The sequence below is a fragment of the Schistocerca piceifrons genome, chromosome X, assembly GCF_021461385.2.
Source record: "Schistocerca piceifrons isolate TAMUIC-IGC-003096 chromosome X, iqSchPice1.1, whole genome shotgun sequence".
NCBI lineage: Eukaryota > Metazoa > Arthropoda > Insecta > Orthoptera > Acrididae > Schistocerca > Schistocerca piceifrons.
Genome location: NC_060149.1, coordinates 169,068,334 through 169,089,960, shown reverse-complemented (window position 1 = coordinate 169,089,960; position 21,627 = coordinate 169,068,334). Strand labels below are relative to the sequence as shown.

General features: G+C 38.5%; 1 protein-coding gene across 6 annotated transcripts in view; it reads left to right on the top strand.

Annotated features, from left to right (window-relative positions):
• Positions 1-21,627, top strand: part of LOC124721279 (nicotinamidase) — a 284,503-nt gene that overhangs the window by 96,084 nt on the left and 166,792 nt on the right. For 4 of the 6 annotated variants that reach the window (XR_007006313.1, XM_047246164.1, XM_047246167.1 and 1 more), the window contains exon 2: positions 4,975-5,170. Coding sequence is in view for 5 of the 6 variants with exons in the window: in XM_047246164.1 (XP_047102120.1) it covers positions 5,025-5,170 (146 nt within the window). In the remaining variant the exon portion in view is untranslated. The other 2 variants (XM_047246166.1, XM_047246165.1) reach the window with 2 other exon arrangements.

The window sequence follows — 21,627 nt, the reverse complement described above, 5'->3', positions numbered from 1 at the left end:
CCTCGCCGATACCCCAGGACCAACAGTGTCCCTAATTTGCTGGGAAGTGGCGGTGCGGTCCCCTACGGCACTGCGTAGGATCCTACGGTCTTGTCGTGCATCCGTGCGTCGCTGCGGTCTGGTCCCAGGTCGACAGGCACGTGCACCTTCCGCCGACCACTGGCGACTACATCGATGTACTGTGGAGACCTCACACCCCACGTGTTGAGCTATTCGGCGGTACGTCCACCCGGCCTCCCGCATGCCCACTATACGCCCTCGCTCAAAGTCCGTCAACTGCACATACGGTTCACGTCCACGCTGTCGCGGCATGCTACCAGTGTTAAAGACTGCGATGGAGCTCCGTATGCCACGGCAAACTGGCTGACACTGACGGCGGTGGTGTACAAATGCTGCGTAGCTAGCGCCATTCGACGGCCAACACCGCGGTTCCTGGTGTGTCCGCTGTGCCGTGCGTGTGATCATTGCTTGAACAGCCCTCTCGCAGTGTCCGGAGCAAGTATGGTGGGTCTGACACACCGGTGTCAATGTGTTCTTTTTTCCATTTCCAGGAGTGTATTTTTAGATGATTTCAATATAAACTTTATGACAGAAAAGAAGAATAAAATTGACTTTGAGATTGTGATGATCTTATCTAATCTGATATTGGTAATAATCTTCCCAACAAGAATTACATCTGAGTCTCAAACTATGATAGATAACATTTTTTTAGATGTAATTAGACATCAGAGTTATACTGTTAGGCAGGTTATAAGTGGGCTTTCATATCATTATGGACAAATTCTCACTCTTTATGATGTTACTCTGTTCAAAAAACAATTTCCTCAATGAAAATTCATAATACTAATGAACGAAGAGGCAAAAGAAACTTTAAACCATAGGTTGCAGCAATTGGATTGGTCTTTAATATGTAGCTGTGATGCTGTTGATAATATATTTAACTGTTTTATAAATTGAATTCTGTGCTCTTTTTGAAAAATATTTCGAAAGATATGGGTCAGAAACAAGTGCATCCAATTCTGGAAGTAAGCCTTGGATTACAAAAGGTATAAAACAGTCATGCTGCAATAAGATTATCTAAAGGTGTAGAAAAATAGGAACACTATAGATTATACCATAGAATTTTAAAGAAACTAATACAGAAATCAAAAGCCCTTTATTATGAGAAGAAACTAGATAATTCTAAAAATAAGTTCAAAGAAAGGCAGCACCTTTTTTGTATTATCGTGAAATATGGGAGAGAGTATCACAGAAATGATATAGGATTTGGGCTGGATATCATTAAGACAAAGGCGTTTTTCGCTGCGACGGAATCATCTCACGAAATTCCAATCACCAACTTTCTCCTCCGAATGCGAAAATATTTTGTTGTCACCGACCTACATAGGGAGGAACGATCACCAAGATAAAATAAGGGGGATCAGAGCTCGTATGGAAAAATACAGGTGTTCATTCTTTCTGCGCGCTATACGAGATTGGAATAATAGAGAATTGTGAAGGTGGTTCAATGAACCCTCTGCCAGACACTTAAATGTCATTTACAGAGTATCCATGTAGATTTAGATGTAGGTAAAAACAATTTGGAGCATTGTAAAAAAAGAAATAGGAAGAGATACAACTAGCAAAGAAGATGTAAATAAAATCACATATGAAGGTACCCTAGTAGAAAACCCCAAAAGTGTGGTTGAGATTTTTAATAAACACTTCCTATCAGTAACTCAACAGATTGGTTGCAAGCCCAATGTTGATGAAGCTATAACTCTTTGTCAAGCTATATATTCAAACACAATTTCATAAATGCACCTTAATCCTGTCACTGTAGATGAAATTCAAAAAATCATCATACCGTGCAGGGGTTGATAATATTTCTAGTAATTTATTTAAATATTCTTGTGTGTGGATAAGGGACATTCTCTGTCATATTTTCAATGCTTCCCTTCAGAAAGGTGTTGTTCCCAGTAGACTTAAGTATGGCACTGTGAAGCCCCTGTGCATAAAGGACGATAAAACTGAACTAACTAACTAATGAACTATCAACCTACCTCTAGCTGAGAGATTTCTCTAAAATTCTAGAAAAGCTACGACATGTAAGAATTACAGATCATCTCATGAAGAATGAAGTTCTCAGCAAGAACCAATTTTGCTTTCGAAAGGGCTGTTCAACTGAAGAGGTAATCTATGCACTTGTAAATGAAGTCCTAGATACCATTAATGAAAAAATGCTAGCAATTGGTGTCTTCTGTGATTTGCCTAAAGCGTTTGACTGTGTTGATCACCAGATTCTCTTGCAAAAATCAAAATTAATAGGAATAAGTGGTGTTGCAGGCAATTGGCTACAGTCGTGTCTCCAAGACAAAAAACAAAAGTTGTCTTCAGTAGCTCAGGTGGAGTATGTAATGTTTCCTCATATTCTGAATGGAGTTCCATTACATGTGGAGCGCATCAGGCCTCAATTCTTTGGCCGCTATTATTCCTGATTTTTACGAATGACCTACCATCATGTACAAGCCTGCCACGTAAATTTACATTATTTGCTGATGATACCACCACAATTTTTATGAGCAATAGAACAGATTGTAATCTTGAGGAATCCGTTAATCACACACTCTCATATGGTGTTTATTGGTTCAAGGGGAATGGTCTCTCATTAAATTCCAGTAAGACCAGATTTATTCAGTTCTGTACAAAAACAGAAAAAAGAGAGAGAGAGATAAGTTGACATGTGATAATCAGCCAGTAGAATGGAAACAACAAAATTTCTGAGAGTAAACATTGACAAGAAAATGAACTGGTCTTCGCATATTATATAATGCTGTAAGAGGCTTAGCTCTGCTACATGTGCTTTACGGGTTGTCACTCCATGTGTTGAACCTAACACTGCAAAAGTGGCATACTATGGCTATTTTCACTCTCTCGTTGAATATGGCATAATTTTTTGGAGCAAAGAGCCTTTAGCTAGGAAAGTGTTCATTGCTCAGAAGCGAGCTTTAAGAGTTATATGTGGATTGCGCCCAAGAGACTCGTGTGGAAATAGCTTTCAAAAACTTAAAATATACACAACTAATGCCAATATATTTTTTGTCTCGTGTGTTTCGTCTGTAAAAATATAGATCTATTTCAACCAAACAGTAATTATCATGAACATAACACACGGAGGAAGAATGACATACACAATGAGCATAGAAATTTGAGGTTCGCGCAAAAGGGTGTCCACTACACTGGAACAAAACTCTTTAATGCTCTTCCTTCTGAAATAAAGACAGAGATTCATAGCAAGAGTAAGTTTAAGAAAGCAGTAAAAATATTTCTGCTAGAAAAAGCTTTTTACAGTCTACATGAATTTTTAAATAAATAAATTGTAAAATTTTAATATTCTGTGATACATACAATATTCTATGCCACTAAGAATGTTATTTAACTTGAGCTCTGTATATGTGTGTGCTCTGTATCTGTTTTTCCGTATTGCTTTAATGATATTAAGAAAATATGTATCGTCTTTTTTCTGTATTGCTGCTCAAAGAATTTACTGTATAAACTTTTATATAATTACGTACTGAAATGTCTATATATGCTACAAGATTATCATATGGTATTTGTAAAAAACTGACTCGTTCCACATCCTTGTGAAACCAACACAGTTAGACCTATGGAACACGAAATAAAATCAATCAAATTAATAAAATCAAAAGAACTTCTGAATATGTAAATATAAATGCTACTTAAGCTAATGTTGAACTTAGATTGTAAGAATACGTACCTACTTTTAATCTGCATATTTATTTTGCTTGTACTAAGTATAACTATATCCACATTTTGACCTGTCCAATATCACTTGTACAATTTGTGCCCTATGAAAAGTGAACTAATAAAAAGTCAGTCAAACTTTCAGAAACAAACTAGATATTTAATTCGTCTCAGTCTGCGTATGCACTGTAAAACGACGTTAAATTACTAATGAAACACATTTCCCTAACAAGAACATCTTCCTGAATCAAAATACGTACGTAAACAAGACGTATACCAAGTCGATGAGTTTTTCACAAGACAGTGTCTGTTGCCATTTTTTTGTTGTTGTTTCAGTTTGAGAGTTGAATGAGGCGGTGGATTTTTAATGCAAGGCCGAATAAATTTTACGCTAGTACTTCTACTACATCGTATACAGTACGTTGTGCCTCATTCGAAAAGCGCCCCTCAGATGCTTATACAGCATCGCTGTTACGTTTCTGATGAAATCCAAATCATTGGTGTTGTAGCGCGAAGTATGTTTTGAAATAGGTGTTATTTGCAAGAAAATTAGCGACAGATCTGCAGAACACTCCAGTCCACCTAACTTATGGATGCCTCTGTTATCATTTGTACTATATTACACAAGAAAGGAAAATGACAGCTAGAAATTGGCGGCACAAAATAAATAGTAGTTGGGAATCGCCCGTGATTCGTGACGGCATGCATTATATCTAAGGATTCTGTCAACTTAAACAATGAAAATATTGACAGGATTCCATATATGAGCTTGCCATTTTTTGTGGATGTTTATGTCGTATGGCAGTGTAGTGTGTGTTTGTGTGCGCGCATGAAATTAACGCCTTCTTGAAAATCGTCTGCAATACTATCCTTTCTTTAATTTTTTGCAAATCAAGTACGCTGTTCGCGATTGCTTTGGTGTCTTGTACACACGCAGCTCACTAGAAATCAATTACTTCTAGGTTATGGTTATTTGTACTTCTTGCTTTTTCTGCCTTGCGGAAAATGCTGCATTTAATAAGCGGCTATTGAGCACGGAAGCATGGGATTCCCCTTACCTTAAATCGTTGTGATGTAATTTTTCTCCGCATTGTCGGGAAGTTTCAGATTATGTGAGACGTGCCAGTCTCGGATAAGAGAAGCGCTCAGTCTCAATATATGTACAGTGCTGTTAGTGCGAGCTGTTACCTGTTACTGATTTCACAATAAAATAGTGTGTTGCTTTTGCAGTGTGTGAACAATAATTGCACTTGGCGACGCCAATTTCATTCGACTTTGCCATGGCGTTTATGGACCAAATAAACAGTGTTTCCATGGAGAGTAATGCAGTACATGATGATCCTATTGATTTGTGCCTTGGGCACTATAATCCAGCAGGTGATAACGAGAAGATGGATGCTTGCTTTTCAGCATTTGACAAAAATGGGTGAGTTTTTTTTTATGCAGAAAGTCTGGCATTGGCAACCCAATTTATTTTCTGTTGTTAAATTAGTGAACTTGTAAACAATCAGCTATTGAAATGTCTTTCTAGTGTCATGTTTATTAGATTAAAGACAGCTGATGACACACTGGTAGTGGGGTAACTGATTACAAGATATCGAAGAGATTATATAAAAGTGAATGTTCTTTGATATGCAGTACATTCTGTAATTCTATTGTGAATACCACTTCAGCTTAGCACTATGGCAGTTTGTTGAAAGCAATGTACTCTGATGGTGGAAACAATTTCCTGCTCTTAAACATCCTGGTGCATAGTGTTTCTGAAAATGCACCAAGAACACTTTGTTCTGGCCTTGTGAGATTGCTTGTTATGTTAATGTCCCTGGACTGTGTTTTGGTGACAGTTGTTATCTACCCCCTAGTTGTTTTGGTTGTGTCTTAACAAAATTTGATATGACTGTAGCTTCACAATGAAGATGATGTTGCTAAGATGTTCAGAAAAATGTGTAACCCCATGTACACTAGTTTATGATGTTGCAAATGTATTATGCTTCCTGTGATAATCCTCTGTCACAAAAGTAGTATTTGGTTTGACTAATTTAATCACTGCATGATGCTCCTTGAGACAGGAGGCAGATTATTGCACAAAACTTAATTGTGTTTGTGGTTTTGTGGCTTATTGTGTGTTTCACAGGGTACTGATATAACTAGATTTGTAATTTAAAACATACTTAAATATTATATCTTCATGATAATATATTAATTAGCAGAAATGACAGGAATTAAATGTGTTGTAATACAGTTCATATTTTAACACTGCAGGAGACAGGGAAAACATTTTGATATTTGATGAACTTAAAAAAATGTGCGTGTTTCAAGAGCAGGTGCAATCGTTTTTTTTTTTTATTTATTTTTTATTTTTTTTTTTTTTTTTACAAGAAATGTTGCATACTGATGAGAGTTGCAGCTTTTATATGTAACAACTTTTTAAGAGAAGGTGGCGACTAAGGGAGCAACTGATTATTGAAATATTTTACTCTTGGCTACTTGAGGCATTGCAAATAAACAGTACACACACAACACAAGCCTATTTGGTTACCAGTAATGGCTTCTAAATATTTGACGCTCTAGTGTGGCTGGGCTCAGGTTGCATTGAATCAAATGCCTCCACGAGTCAAGCTGGGGACAGCACAGTCCATGACTAAGACTCATGTATCAACACACCACATGAATACACTTGAGTTCTGATGCTTTGGAGGAGCCATGTCATCTTCCCTGAGTAACAAAATATTCATGCCAGTAAAGTTTCTGACTTTAGAAGAATACTGAGAACTGTCAGTTCTGTGGCAAATGCACAGAGCAGTATTCAAACAGCTGAAAGTTGTCTGAGACCTGGGGGGAGAGAATGATGCTGACTTGAAGTTTATTGAAGATAAGTGCTATCATTTAAAAATAACTGTAGGAGTTGAGAGAGCAAGATTATTGATGGTTCTGGGGATTATACTTGCAAGCTAACATCATTGATTTTACTCATCTCTCAATCCTCCTCCAATAAAATTTGCATCTTCTAAATCATCCTTGTCCAGTAGTGCACCCAGGGTGTATTAGATCCCAGTGTTATTTCTGAGGAAATTGTCTGAAACAGCACAGGTTGTCACAGTGTAATTTATTTTGGATGGTTCCATATTAATCTTTGTACGAAAAACGTGAAAATGTTGCAAGTACTCAAAATCCATGTTCTAAAGATTCTCATGTGCTCAGTAGTCTGTAATTTAAAACTGGGTTTTCCATGGATCAGATCTTTCTATTTGCATCCGCATCCATACTCTGGCAACCACTGTGAAGTGTTTGGCAGAGGATAGTTCCAATTTTACTACATATTAGGGCTTCTTCACATTCCATTAGTGTGTTTAATGCAGGATCCATAAATTTTTCAGTCTGCCGCCTTTCTATAAGTTCAGCAACAGTTTGAGGCCTGCTGGGCATATAACACAGCTAAGTAGAAGGGATCGCATACTTAGTTAAGAATTTGCAGCAGATGCACTGTAAAAAAGCTGTTGAAGTTGTTGATTGTAAATCACAGAGCATTTCATATTTACTCCACACCTATTCATGAATTACACTTAGAAACAAACAAATATTGCATTTTATGAGTATTCCAGTTTTTCAGAGTACTTGTAGTGGTTGGACAGACATAGGCCTAATCAGTTACCATTAACCAACTTTATGCTAGAAACTGCAGCCACTCGTGTTTTCATCAAATAGGTACGTGGTAATTCCAGTCTTAAAGATGATGCGATAGGGGATGGAAATTGCCAACAAGTGATTCATTATCAAAGACTCTAATGAAATGTAGAAGCACAATACAATTTTATTTACATGAAACTAATTTCAGGTATAACCCATCTTCAGAAGATGGCACATATTGCAGTATTATTGCTAGGTTTTCTGCTAGATCCTAAAATCTGTATAACTTCATATTTTAGCCAGATTTGCATCAGTTCAGTAAAATTCTGCTACAGTGTCTCATCTGAAGATGGTGCATATGTCAACTGCTGAAGTGTAATGTCAGGTTGATTTTAGCATCTGGCTGCAAAATCCGACAAGTCATTATGTCAGGAAAGTCTTAATGGCAAGAAATATAATTGTTGTAAACTTTTACATATATGTCAACTGCTGAAGCATAATGTCATGTTGATTTTAGCATCTGGCTGCAAAATCTGACAAGTCATTATGTCAGGAAGGGAGCCCTTTATTTGCAGTGAAACTGATAACTTCCTTTTCCCATTTTAACACCCAACACTCAGTCAGAAGATGTCCAAGACTAATTCAGTGAAATTGTGCCTAGTTAAAGGACTTTTTCTGTTATATTGTTATAGGCCTATAGCCATATAATTCTCAAGCTGTCACATTATTTATATGTAAATATGTGTCATGATGTGCTACCTCTGGACACCAGCTGCACTCCATTTGTATAAGGCTTACCAAATCCTTTTAGTCTGTCTTAGGTGGACATTTACTTTCATGGCATGTTATGGGATTGGTACTGCATTTTACGTACTGTGGGATTCTACGAACTATAAGGCACACCTTTATTTTTTAGCAATTTTAAAAATGACATTTTTATTATTAGATTTGCAAAGCCAGATTAAAAAAAGATTCTTAATTTATAAAACTGAACTCATCTTTAGAACCCCTAAAAATTGTCATCTGAACTTCCTCTTTGTCATTGTTGACCTCTTCATGTATATGATGGTCTTCACTGCCATCAAGAGCGTGATTTATGCCACACTTCATGGAAGATTTAATAATAATGTCTTCTCTCACTCAAGACGATGACTGTTTTATCCACTGACACACTTGTTTGATTGTAGGTCGTTGTAAAGCTCCCTTTGGCACAAATTCATGTTGGGTTTCATCCGTCATCCACTTGCTCCCTTCCTCTCTCATATACACTTTAAATGGTTTAACTATCAAGACATCAGGAGGTTGCAATTGTGAAGTAAGTCCTCCCAGAATAACAACAGGCTCTGTATTTCCCTGTCCCAGTTTCTCTTTTACAGAGTTTTTCAAATGACTACTAAACTGTTCTAGCACAAGAAGAGAACTCTTCTTACATAAAACATCTTTCCTTCTCTCCTACACTCTGTTAATCTATGTACAATAACCAGCAGTATTTGAGAAGGTTTTGACATTGTCTTGTGCTAGAAAAGATTGTTGGATTAAGTTTAGTGCCATCAGCACAACGTGAAAGGATTACAGTGTAGTGCTTTTTTTTTCATGTCCACTTGTTTGTATAGTTTTAGCACTTTTCATGCTAACAGTTCTGTCACTCGGTACATCAAATGTCAGAGGAGTTTCGTCCATATTCGCTATTGGCTTAGTTTCACACTGGTTTTCTTTCGATGTTGAATAATACAGTGATGGATAGGTAATATTTTCTCTTCATACTTTTGTGACATTTTCTGAGATATTTTGATTTTGGTTCACATGCTAAGTCTGTGACAATTCATAAACCTGTAGCACCAATCACCTCTACCATTAATGTCTGTTAAGTTTCACTGCAGTGCTAGCTTACCAACATGTATTTGAATAATTATTTTATGAATTCCAATGCCATTTCAATACTTCATCTTCTAGTTTTGCATTAAGTCCTCTATTTGCACACTTTGTCTTCCTCATTTTTTTTCGGTTCTTCTTTATTACCCCGCTAATTGCAAATGATTTTTTTTTTTTTGTTGGTGGAGGGTCCAAATGCCACTCAGCTGCTCTGTTTCTGTGTTCTTCTGCGTATGTTATTACTTTCAATTTATAGCCCGCATAATACGGATACATTTCATTTTCCGTAATGAAACTGTCTATTAATAAAAATATTCTTACCGATAACAGAAATCGCTTCCAATTCAACCAATTCAAGTTCACTGGCTCTGTAGACTGCAGTGACACATCATAGAATAGACAGTGTTCCGGGTTTGTGATGGCGGGGCAGGAGGGCAATTTGTGAATCCCTGCAACTCATGTTCATCACATCAGTGCACTGTTGCTGCCAGTTGAATCCAGTGTTGCCATGTAGAGATAGATTTCCCGTGGCATCGAATATATGGCCAATTTTAAGACTGGCAGGAATTTTAAATCAAACACTGAACATTTTTGTATTAATTTTGAGTATAAGGTGCACCTGAATTTTGGAGGCAATTTTTTGAAGAAAAAAGTGTGTCTTCTAGTCCGTGAAATATGGTATGGTTTTGTGATTCTGAAACCATAAACATCCAGTGGCTCAGGTAGACAAATGATTCACACCAAGATCCAACCAGGTGACCTCTAATGGCTAATTCTCCCAGGAAGTCAACAGCTGAAAAGGAAGTATTGTCGAAAGTAACAATGTATATCTGTACCAAACCATATTCATGTCTTTATTGTCACATTTTATTTGCCTACCTCACCAGAGTACATTAAGGCAAGTTTCCTCCATTTTAAAGTAAGACAGTATATTCAAACTCTTTTGTGATGTTTCGAATGTAAAAGGTATGGACACTAGACGTGCATGTAAGGGATGGATTATGTATGTAGCTATGGCATGGCAGCCTACAAAGTGTTGCTCATCCATTGTGCATGAAATGCCCCAGCAACCACAGAACATGGCTTCCCAGTATTCCTTGAAAAAAGAAAATGCAAGGTATTAGAGTGCATTGAACCATGAAGTGAAAAAAATTCAGTTCATTTAAGCCACTCACTTGCACATCCTCACTCACTTCCATGGCAGTCAAACCTGTGACAAAAGTTAATACAGCCACACAAACACAGACTATGAAAACAAGCACAACTACACATTCCTGCCACTGCACTCGTAAGGCCATTGTTTCTACTTCTGTAGTCACCACGGCAACAGTAATAAGTTCTGACCAACACAAAAATAACTGTCCCCAGCAATGTAGTACTACTCAGTGGATTTAGTAACCCAGATATACCAAGCCCAATTAAGGAAGAGGTTTGACACCTAAAGAAACAGTAAAATAGTAGTCAGATATAGTGGATCTCAGACCACATATGGTCAAATATCTGTTGTCATAGGTAGGAAAAGTTGGTCTTTTTTAGGATAAATCCAGACAACAGGTTCCCCTGCCTAAAGAGTATCTCCAGCAGTTTAAAAAATACTGAAACAATCACTCACAAGAAAGATTTTAACATTTCATTTATCACACATACCAGATGTCACACAGAAAAACAAACCACTGGAAAGAATAACATGGGGCATTTCACAGACTTAACAATCCTCCATCAAAACATGCAATCAATAAAAAATTAAATACAACTGTTAGAAATTGAGCTCCAATCTTTGAACTGCACTGTAGTTTGTATTACTGAGCAATGGTGTAGAGACACAGAAAACCAACATGTAGTATTATCATTGTATGAAAAGGCAAACTCTTACTGCAGGAATACGTCAAGGGGTGGAGGATCATGCATTTATATCAGTAAAGGAACTCAGTTCAAATCAAGACATAACCTCAGTACAGTAAGTGAAAATAAAAACTTTGAAATATCAGCTATTGAATTAACAGGGATTGATATAACCAAGAAATTAATCATTTTGTGTGTGTATAGATCTCCAAGTGGTAGCGTAAACACTTTTTTCAATACATTAACAGAAGTTCTAGATGAAGTCTCAAATACAAAGGTCTACATAATTCTGCGTGAAGACATTAACATCAAAACTAATATCATAAATGAATCCAGCAGCACCTTCATAAACATCGTTCAAAGTTTCGGCATGTCCCTGTTGGTCAATAGTGCAACAAGGGTTACTACAATGACCACATCAGTAATTGACCATGTGGCCACAAATATGGACAGGGAAAAATGTGATGTAGCTGTAAAAGATCTCGGACTATCAGACCATGTCTGTCCAATAACAACAATAAAATCAGGCTGGGAATCATTCCCTAAACACCGCAGTTCCATGAAAAAGATTCACAATGATCCAGAATTCTTAAATTTCTATCATAGATACAAAAATATCTATGAGAAGATGCTGAAAAAAAGTGATTTAACGACAAAATAATGTATAATGCAGAGAATAAAAGCAAAGCAGTCTGGGATGTTATAAAAAAGGAAACGGGGAGAGGCAAACAAATACTGAATAACATACTGCTAAAGAAAGGGGATGAGGTAATAAATGATCCACAGCACTTAGCAAACTCTGTAAATGAGCATTTTTCAAGCATTGCAGAGAAGGTACAGCAAAAATTCCCCAAAACTGATATAACATCTGTAAATAACGTTACACTAAATACAATGATGTTAGTTCCAACCACAGAGAATGAAGTCAATAAAACTGTTAAAAAACTAAAAAATAAAAAGTCTGTAGGCTTAGATGAAGAACCAGTGTGTGTACTGAAACAATGCATAGGGATTATACAAGGCCCTGTAACAAATTTAATAAATGAATCCTTCACATCAAGGACATTTCCAGAACAGTTAAAACAGGCAAGAGTTGTACCTTTGCTTAAGAAAAGTAATGCAGAAGACATAGGAAATTACTGGCCCATTTCCCTGCTGTCAGCATTCTCAAAAATAATAGAAGCAATTATGAAAGACAGATTAATGATTTACCTGAATAAATACAATCTTTTAAGCGAATCACTGTTTGGTTTCCGAAGTGGCAAAAATACGGAGCCAGCCACAGTAGAATTCACAAAAGTTGTACTTGATGCTCTTGATAAAGATGAGTGTGTCACAGACATATTGTTGGATCTTTCTAAGGCATCTTATACAGTCAACCACAAGATTCTATTAAATAAAGTAAAAACATTAGGAATAAGAGGGGTAACTAATGACTGGTTTCGATCATACCTAGCAGATTGGGTACAAAGGGTAGAGATAACACATACTTCAAATAGATGTAAACATTTAGTAAAACACTTATCAGAACCAAAATACATTAATATAGGGGTTCCACAAGGTAGCATATTAGGACAAATACTATATACCAATGACTTTCCCAGTAGCGTTACTCATGGTGAAAAAATTCTCTTCGCTGATGACAGCAGTATTATAGTCACTGAGAAAACAAGAGAACTCCTTGCCTAGAAAGCAAATGAAACTTTCAAGGAAGTTTTGGTCAATAAGCAATAAAGTGACATTGAACATAGAAAACTAATGCTATGAATTTCAGTTTGAAGAGGAAAAATGACAATGTTAAATTAAATGTAGATGGCACCTCTATAGACAGTGTAACAAATGCAAAATTTCTAGGAATGAATATTGATTCTCAGTTGAAGTAGTTCGAACACACAAAGGTACTTGCAAACAGAATGTCATCAGCATGTTATGTCCTTAGAATCCTATCAGCAGTGTGTAACATGCAGTGTCTTTTAGTTACATATTATTCATATGTACACTCAGTTCTTAGCTATGGCATTATTTTTTGGGGAACAAACACACAAAATATGAACACAATTTTCAGACTCGAGAAAAGAGCCATAAGAATAATAACCAAAAATACTAGTTGAGCTCATTGTAAAGATCTGTTCAAAACACTGGGGATTTTAACTGCCCCATGTGAATACATTTAACAGTAATACACATCAAAAATAACATTGGTAATTACTGCACAAACAGCTCTGTCCATGACCATGCAACAAGAGATAGACTCAGCTTACATTTACCAAGAAAAAATAAACATAAAACTCAAATAGCATTTTCTACCAAGGAATAAAACTGTACAGTAAATTACCAAAAGAGATTAAAGAAATTGCAAAAATACACTTATTTAAAAAGGCAGCTAAAAAGTATCTGTTAAGCAATACATTTTATACATTGGAGGATTACTTAAATAAAACAGAGTTGAGGTTTGATGAAAAAAATGTTATACAAATAAATAGTAATAATGATGATTATAAAACATCCAACATTCCACACAACACCTTCGCTTTATGTTTTTTTCCTTCTTTTTTCCTTTCTAGAAATACTTACCCCAAGTTATGCATAGCACAGTACTAACACCTCTTCCTCTTTCTAATCTCAACATCTCACTCATTATAGAGGGATGCTGACTCAGTTTTTCAGGATAGCAAATGGGAATTTGTGGTACAGAAAATGCCCAGAGATCACCAGTGTGTGTGTGTGTGTGTGTGTGTGTGTGTGTGTGTGTGTGTGTGTGTGAAGTGTTATGAAACAGTGTGTGTATAGTGTGTGCAGTGACTGATAGTGAAATATGAGTGAACAGTGTGGCATTACATTATTTAAATAAGTTATTTGTAAAAAAGTATTGTATACCAGGAGTATAGGCGTGGAGAAGCCAATCTTTCTACGGGAGAAAACCCCGAATGAAAAATCCTGGTCCTCCAGGTTGGGGGTTGGCGACGGGCTACCAACCCGTCCTGGAAAAAATAATCACCGGTACTAGCATCACAGAAGAGCCTCGGATAGGACTGATCCCTGTAAAACGACCTAAGCAAGAGCAAGGACTATGGAAGGAAATACAACTAGGGGCCTGGAATGTCAGAAGCCTATACCAACCTGGGGCAGCAAAATGTGTAATAAGGGAGGCAGATAAGTATCAAATTGATCTATTGGCCCTGCAAGAAACAAGGTGGACAGAAACCGGAGCTACAGAAATGGAAAAACTATGTCATATTCCATGGAGCCTCAGAAACAAACCACTCACTAGGAACTGGTTTTGCAGTGAAGAAATCACTCTGTACCACTCTCATAGATTTTAAATCAATCAACCCCAGTATCTCACTCCTAACCACAGCCACGGGAAAACACAAACTCACATATATAAATTGTCATGCCCCAACCGAAGAAAGCGATGACATCAAAAAGGATATTTTCTACGAGGAATTAGAAACGGTTTTAGACAATGTACCAAGTGAACATTACAAAATTATCCTTGGAGATTTTAATGCGAAAATAGGGAAAGAAGCAGCCTTCATGGGGACCATCGGAAAGCACAGTTTACATGATGTGAGCAGTGATAACGGCACTAGGCTGGTTAGCTTTGCGACTGCAAAAGGCTTGTTTATAAGTAGTACTGATTTCAACAGGAAGAGAATATATAAAGGAACCTGGGTGTCCCCAGATGGGAAAACAGTGAACCAAATTGACCTTCTAATTGTAGAGAAGAGAATAAAGAAGTGGATACAAAATGTTAGAACGGCAAGAGGTGCGGAATGTGGATCAGACCACTTCCTTGTCAGAGGAAGGATGAAAACAATATGGAGAGCCAGGAAGCACAAAAGAATGCAAAGAGTCACTCGATATGACCATGAGAGTCTGACTGAAGATAATATAAGAAGAACTTTCAAGATAGCACTAACAAACCGTTTTGAGGCTTTGAATGAAGAGGAAGGAGATACTGTGGTAGATCAGAACTGGAAGGCGATTGCAGAGACCAGTAAAGAAACAGCCCAAGAAGTAATCCCAAAGCGAACTAGGGGAAAAAGAGTGTGGTTCAATGAGGAGTGTGAAGGAGCTATCAGGGAGAGACAATGGGCCAAACTACTGTGGATACAAAGCAATATGCAAGAAGAAGAAAAATCGAAGTTTGAAGAAGCACGACGGCAGACCCAAGCCACATTGAGGAAAGCAAAGAGAAAATATGTTAAAAGTATCATGGAGGAAGCTGAACAAGACTTTCATGGAAATAGGTATAAATAACTTTATAGAAAAGTGAAAAGTTTTAAAGGAGGGACATACCATCAACACAGATTCATAAAAGATGCCAATGGAAGAATGTTAACAGAAGATCAAAAAATTGGAAGAAGATGGATGGAATACTTCAGAGAATTACTAAACTCTGATGAACCAACCGAACTACTTGAGTTTGATGAACCAGTAACAGTAGACCCAGAATATCCTCCACCCACCATTGAAGAGATAAGGAACCAGATTAAAAACCTTAAGAATGGTAAAAGTCCAGGTGAGGACGGTATTCCTGCTGAACTTCTCAAGGCTGGAGACGAAATCCTCTGTTTCAAAATCCACAAGCTAATCGAGCAAATTTGGGTAAAACATGAAATACCAGAGGAATGGAAGGTAGCTGTGATATGCCCCATATATAAAAAGAAAGACAAATCCGTATGTGACAACTACAGGGGCATAGCGCTACTCAACACCTGTTATAAGATCTTCTCCAACTACCTATTAGAACGAATAAAACCTATAGCAACAGACATAATTGGAGAATACCAAGGAGGTTTCCAGGCAGGGCGATCAACCACGGACCAGATTTTTGTCCTAAAACAGGTCTGTGAAAAAATGTACGAATACGGACGAGAGATACATCTCCTGTTTGTAGACTTCAAGAAGGCTTACGACAGTATACATAGACCTAGCCTTATTAGAACTATGACAGAGTTTGGCATACCAAAGAAGTTGGTCAAGCTGGTAGAGTTATGCCTAAATGACACAAAACTTAAGGTTAAGGTAGGCAATCAAATGACAGAAAGCTTCCAAGTTGTAACAGGATTACGCCAAGGAGATGGGCTATCACCTGTCCTCTTCAACCTGGCACTTGAGAAGGTAATGCGGGATTTCAACAAAGAAAACATCAAGGGCATTCAAATTGGTAATGAACACATTACATATCTGGCCTATGCAGACGACATTGCACTATTAGCATGCACACAAGAAGATCTGAAGAGAAGTATCCAGACCTTGGAGTTATTGGCAGCTAGGATCGGTCTACAAATTAGCTCTGAAAAGACAGAGTATATGACCATAGGAAGAAAGATCCAGAACTCTCAAGATTTAATTGTGAACAACACCAGGTATAAACATGTGAAAGAGTTCAAATACCTTGGATCATCAACTGAAGCAGAGATAAAAGCGTGACTGCAGGCGGGAAACAGATACTATCACTCTCTAGGCCCTATATTAAAATGTAGAAGTGTCTCGCAACAACTAAAGCTAAGGTTGTATAAGACATTAATAACGCCAGTAGTACTTTATGGTTCTCAAACCTGGAGCACTCGAAAACAAGACCTTAAGCGACCGCTAACATTTGAAAGGAAAGTCCTCAGGAAAATATTTGGACCAGTCAGAGATCAGACTACTGGAGAATGGAGAAGACGCTATAACACTGAATTAGAAGAGCTGTACAAGGAGCCTAACATCTTGGGAGTGATGAGAAGCAAAAGACTGCAATGGGCTGGACATGTTGTTAGAATTGAGGCAAGAAGATGGCCCAAAATCACAATGGACTGGATCCCGTCAGGCAGCAGACCAGTGGGAAGACCTAGAAAGAGGTGGATCGATGGAGTGAGAGAAGACCTGTTGCAGCCGGGAGTCACGGAAAACTGGAGACAGATAGCAGAAGACAGAGACAGATGGAGAGCTCTAACTGTGGTGGCGCGCGGTCCTCTGGGCCTGATCGCGTGAATGAATGATACCAGGAGTAAATCTAATAATTGTCTCTAACTAGAAGTCTGTAAATATATGTATATGCAAATTAGCTTATTTTAAATTTGTTTAAACTTGTAAATATGTTGACATGTCCTATATCCTTGTAAAAAGAGATCTATGGATGAATAAAGCTGCTGCTGCTGCTGCTGCTGCTACTACTACTACTACTACTACTAGATCACATCTTGTGGCACCTGTGAGGCTAACTTTTGTGTCATCTCGTTGTCACTGTAGTCTTGTACCATGGAAACCAAGGAGAGGTTGCTGTTTGGTGGCCGTTATCCTCTTCTATAACACCAACTTCACACATATATTAAGCATCTTTATTAACTTAAACGGGAAGCTACTTAACTTAAAATAGTCCAGGTGTTGTGGTACTAGCTCTCCGTAATGGTCCACATTGGCCTCACTGCTGGTGAAGTATAAGTCCCACTATGTACACTATTCTGGTCACTAGGTACTGATTGACTCTGAGCTAGAGACTGAGCTAACAGCAACTGCCACTACCACTGGGCTGTGACAGATGACTTGACTCGTTGACTCACTGATTGGCTGACTGGGCCCTCCGGTCTGCGGTGTTGATCTGAGTACTGGCGGTAGAGAGGGCGTTGGCAAAGCATTTCTTGCAAGTTTGTCTTTGGCCTCTCTCCTGATGGGCTCACTTGCTCTGGTGCATACTGTCTGTCTTCTCACAGCCTCTTTGCCGATCGGAGTGCTGGCAACAGCTTATGCTGACCATAGGAAGAAGCATCGAATACCAGTTTGGCAGGATCAAAATGTACTGAACATTAGTCATGAAGCAAAGCATTTTTGAGTTCCTGAAATGTGTCTTGACAGTCTTTAGTCCACACCAAGGTACCTTTTTGTGATGCAAGCGATGCGATGGAGCTGCAATCTGAGCAGCATTCGGTGTGAACTGATTGTGTTATGTCATCTTGTGTAGTAGTGACTGAAATTCAAACACATTGCGAGGAACAGGCAGATCACAGATTGCAACCAAACGTGACTGGAGGGTGTGCACACTCCCACTGTTTTATCATATAACCTATGTACTGTAGTTAAGTCTGAAAAGAGTCACACTTTTTGCATCTAGCAAAAAGGTTACACAAATTGGCAATATGTTCCTCTGGTGTATGACCGGAGGCAGCAATATCGTCGAGGTAGTTTGAGCACAATGGCATTTTTGCAGTCAGCTGTTCCAAGTAACATCGAAAATGGCGGGTGCGGAAACACTGCTGGAGGGCAAACACAAATATTTGAACAGACACTTTCTGTGATTTTTCATCCAATGGAAGTTTGAAGTAGTCATCCCGCAAATCTATCTTAGAAAAGTAACGTCCATGAGCTCCTCAGGCTGAGGTAATAGATAAGTGTCAACAATTGTCTGTGGGTTGACTGTAGACTTGAAGTCAACACAGAATGCGACCAGAAAGCTTAGGCAACAAAACCAGAGGACTTGCCCATTGAATAACTTGAATGGGAGCAATTATCTTGCAATTCTTTCAATTCACTGGCTACTTGGCTCTTAAAGCAATCGGAATGGGGTGGGCCCGGTAAACCTTCAGCTGTGCATTGTCTTTCAATGTAACGTGTACTACAAAGTTATTAGCTTTTCCCATGTCTTCTGAAAATAGTTCAGGAAATTCTTTAAGCAAGCTAGCGACACTGTCTTTTGGTGCAAAAGCCGATATGGAAATCAAAGATATCTAAACTGAAAATGTTCTCACTGTCTTGTGATATCAACACTGTCCTAGTGTGAGATTTGTAAGTGGTGGGAAAACTACACTGTCCAAGTACTGGATTTACCTGACCGTTGTAAGCAGTGAGGTGCTTGCGATATTTAGAAAGGTGTGCTGAGTCTAACTGTTCATACTTGGCACAATTTAGCAAAGTTACTGAGGCACCTGTGTCTAACTGAAAGTTCACACGACAGCTGGCAATTCGTAGTGAGACAAATAGGTTGTTAGAATGTTGTTACACAGCACTAGGGCAGGAAGAAGACACACTTTAATCTTACTTTTGTCAGAACCTGTTGTAGGTTGGGAAACCACAACATTCACTGCATGTGTATGAGCCTGTTTTTTCTGAGGGCAGGCAAAATTGGCGTTTTTGTGCCGTTGCAAACAAACTGCTTGGACATGGCCTTTTTTCCCATACGTATAACAGGTTGCGTTACGTGATGGGCAAGCCCATCTTTTATGGTGATCAAGGCTTCTAGGGCAAGACTTCACTAAATTCACAGGCCTGTTTACCTGTCTTAAGTGGCTGTTCACTTGGCTGGGTACATGCTCATTGTTGTGGCTGCTAGGGACGGTCGCGAGCATGGGGTGACTCGACCTGACAAATTGGAGCCTGGTCAAACTTATTGGCCGCTATGGCACCTGAATCATATTGCTATAAGATATGTAACACTTGGGGAAGTGATGGATCAGAGTACTTTAGGATCTGTTCCCGTATTCTACTATCAGGGACATTGAATTTTATTGCATCCTTAATCATTAAGTCACTGTGAAAGTTGCCACAACTGCGCTTGAATTTACACTTCATAGTCATGCCCATTAATTTGGTGTACCGCTGACAGTACATCTGTTTCGTCTTTTTCTGCAAGTGAAAGAACTGTTATCTGGCTGCAGCTGCTTGGACTTGCTGTTCATAGTCTTGTTTAATGCAGCAATTACTAGGTCATAACTGAGTTCGTTGGGAGACGTCATTGGAAATAGTTTTTGTAGTAACCTGAACACTGGAGACCCACAATCGAAAGAAAGTGTTGTAGCTTTACACTATCTTGAACTCGATGAACTTCACAATGTGCTTGAAATTGTGTCAGGTATTCGAGCCATTCCTCTTCGGTGCCTTTAAATAGCCAGAATGGTGGTATGCTGGTCGGCAGCACTTGTTGGGCTAGTCAGTTGGTCAGTTGTTGTTGTGCGGCCGATGCAGCTTCTGCAGCCAGTAGTTGTACCATCCTCAGCAAGGTAGCAATTTGTTGCTCTGAGACTGAAAAGCTTGTGTTACATCCATCACATTGGCCGGCTGTGGCTGAGGCGTGGGGGCAGGGGATGGAAGGGGCAGGGTAGCCATGGTTTACACAAATACATTATAGCAAAAAGCAAACAAAGCCTCTGAAAAGAGAAATTTGATTAGTTTTGCAGCTCCCCTCCAGGAATGCATGCAAAAACACAACAACACATTAGCAAATAGAAACGAGCACCCCTGCAAGTTAAAACACAAGAGAAGCAAGCAAAATATGCACTGAATCTCATCCTCGTTGCCAGTTTTTTGTTCCTCTTGTATAACACAAATTGCACACATATATTAACAGGGTTCTTTATTAACTTAAACAGGAAGCTACTTAATGTAAGATAGTCCAGTTGTTATGGTACAAGCTCTCCGTAAGCCTCCTTTGCCGATTGGAGTGTTGGCGACAGCTGATACCAGTGCACTAACTACCTCAGTTGTAATCCTATGAGAACCTATGCATTGATGCCCAACAAAGATCATTCACTTCAGCATTATGGCAAATTCACTCATAGGGAGTATTATCCCAGGTGGTGACCAAACCATCATTGTCAGAGACAGCGTCAGTGAGATGACGTATCCTGAGGAGCTCACACCAACATGAAAGAGATTAAAAAGTAAGAAAGTGTCATTGTTTGCTACCTTCAACATCAACTCATTCCTCCTCAAAGCCACAAACCTGAAACATGTTACAGATTCCCTGACCAAGAGGCAAATCATAACAGTGAAACAGGAGACCAGATACATATGTGAAGCAGTGTTCAAATCAGAAGGATATCGGATTCTGAAGGGAAGGCCAGAGGAAGAGAATAATGAAGAATGTACTCCACCGCAGTACAGGTTTTAGTATATAAACAAATCCTGGGAATCATTGCTGTCTTCAGCACCAAGAATAATAAGTTCTCCACACTTACCTTTAGAGGAGCAAATAAGGCATGCACTTTGGTCAACACACACACACCGTCTCAAACGAGCGTAACAGAACTGATCCAGAGAAAGTAGAATTTTTGGGAAGATGTGAGAGAGACACTGTCCAAGATTTCAACCAAGAATGTCATCATAAATCTTGGAGACTTTAATGCTCGACTTGGGAAAGAAAAAAAAGAATCGGAAGATCATTGGGAACTTACCAGCCCACAACAGGACTAATCAGAACAGCAAACGACTAACAGAGTTTTTGATCTGATAATGAAACAACAGCATTTAAACATCTACCAAGAAAACAGGATCATGTGGCAATCTGAAGACATGTGGAAAAGGAAATTCAAAATGTCAGTCCTCAGGGACACAGACATAGATTCAGATCCATTTCTTCTTAAAATAAAGGTCAAAATTTTACCAAAAGCTCAGAAACTATAAACACTACTCTTGTCGTGAAGTTTCGTCCAGAGAAACTTAGAACCAGCAAAGATTTTACAGTGGATGTGTGGGTTAATTGGTGTTCTCAGAAAATGCCAAAAACTTCCAAGAATTAAAGAATCACAAAAGAAAATAGAGAAGGAACACTTAAATCAA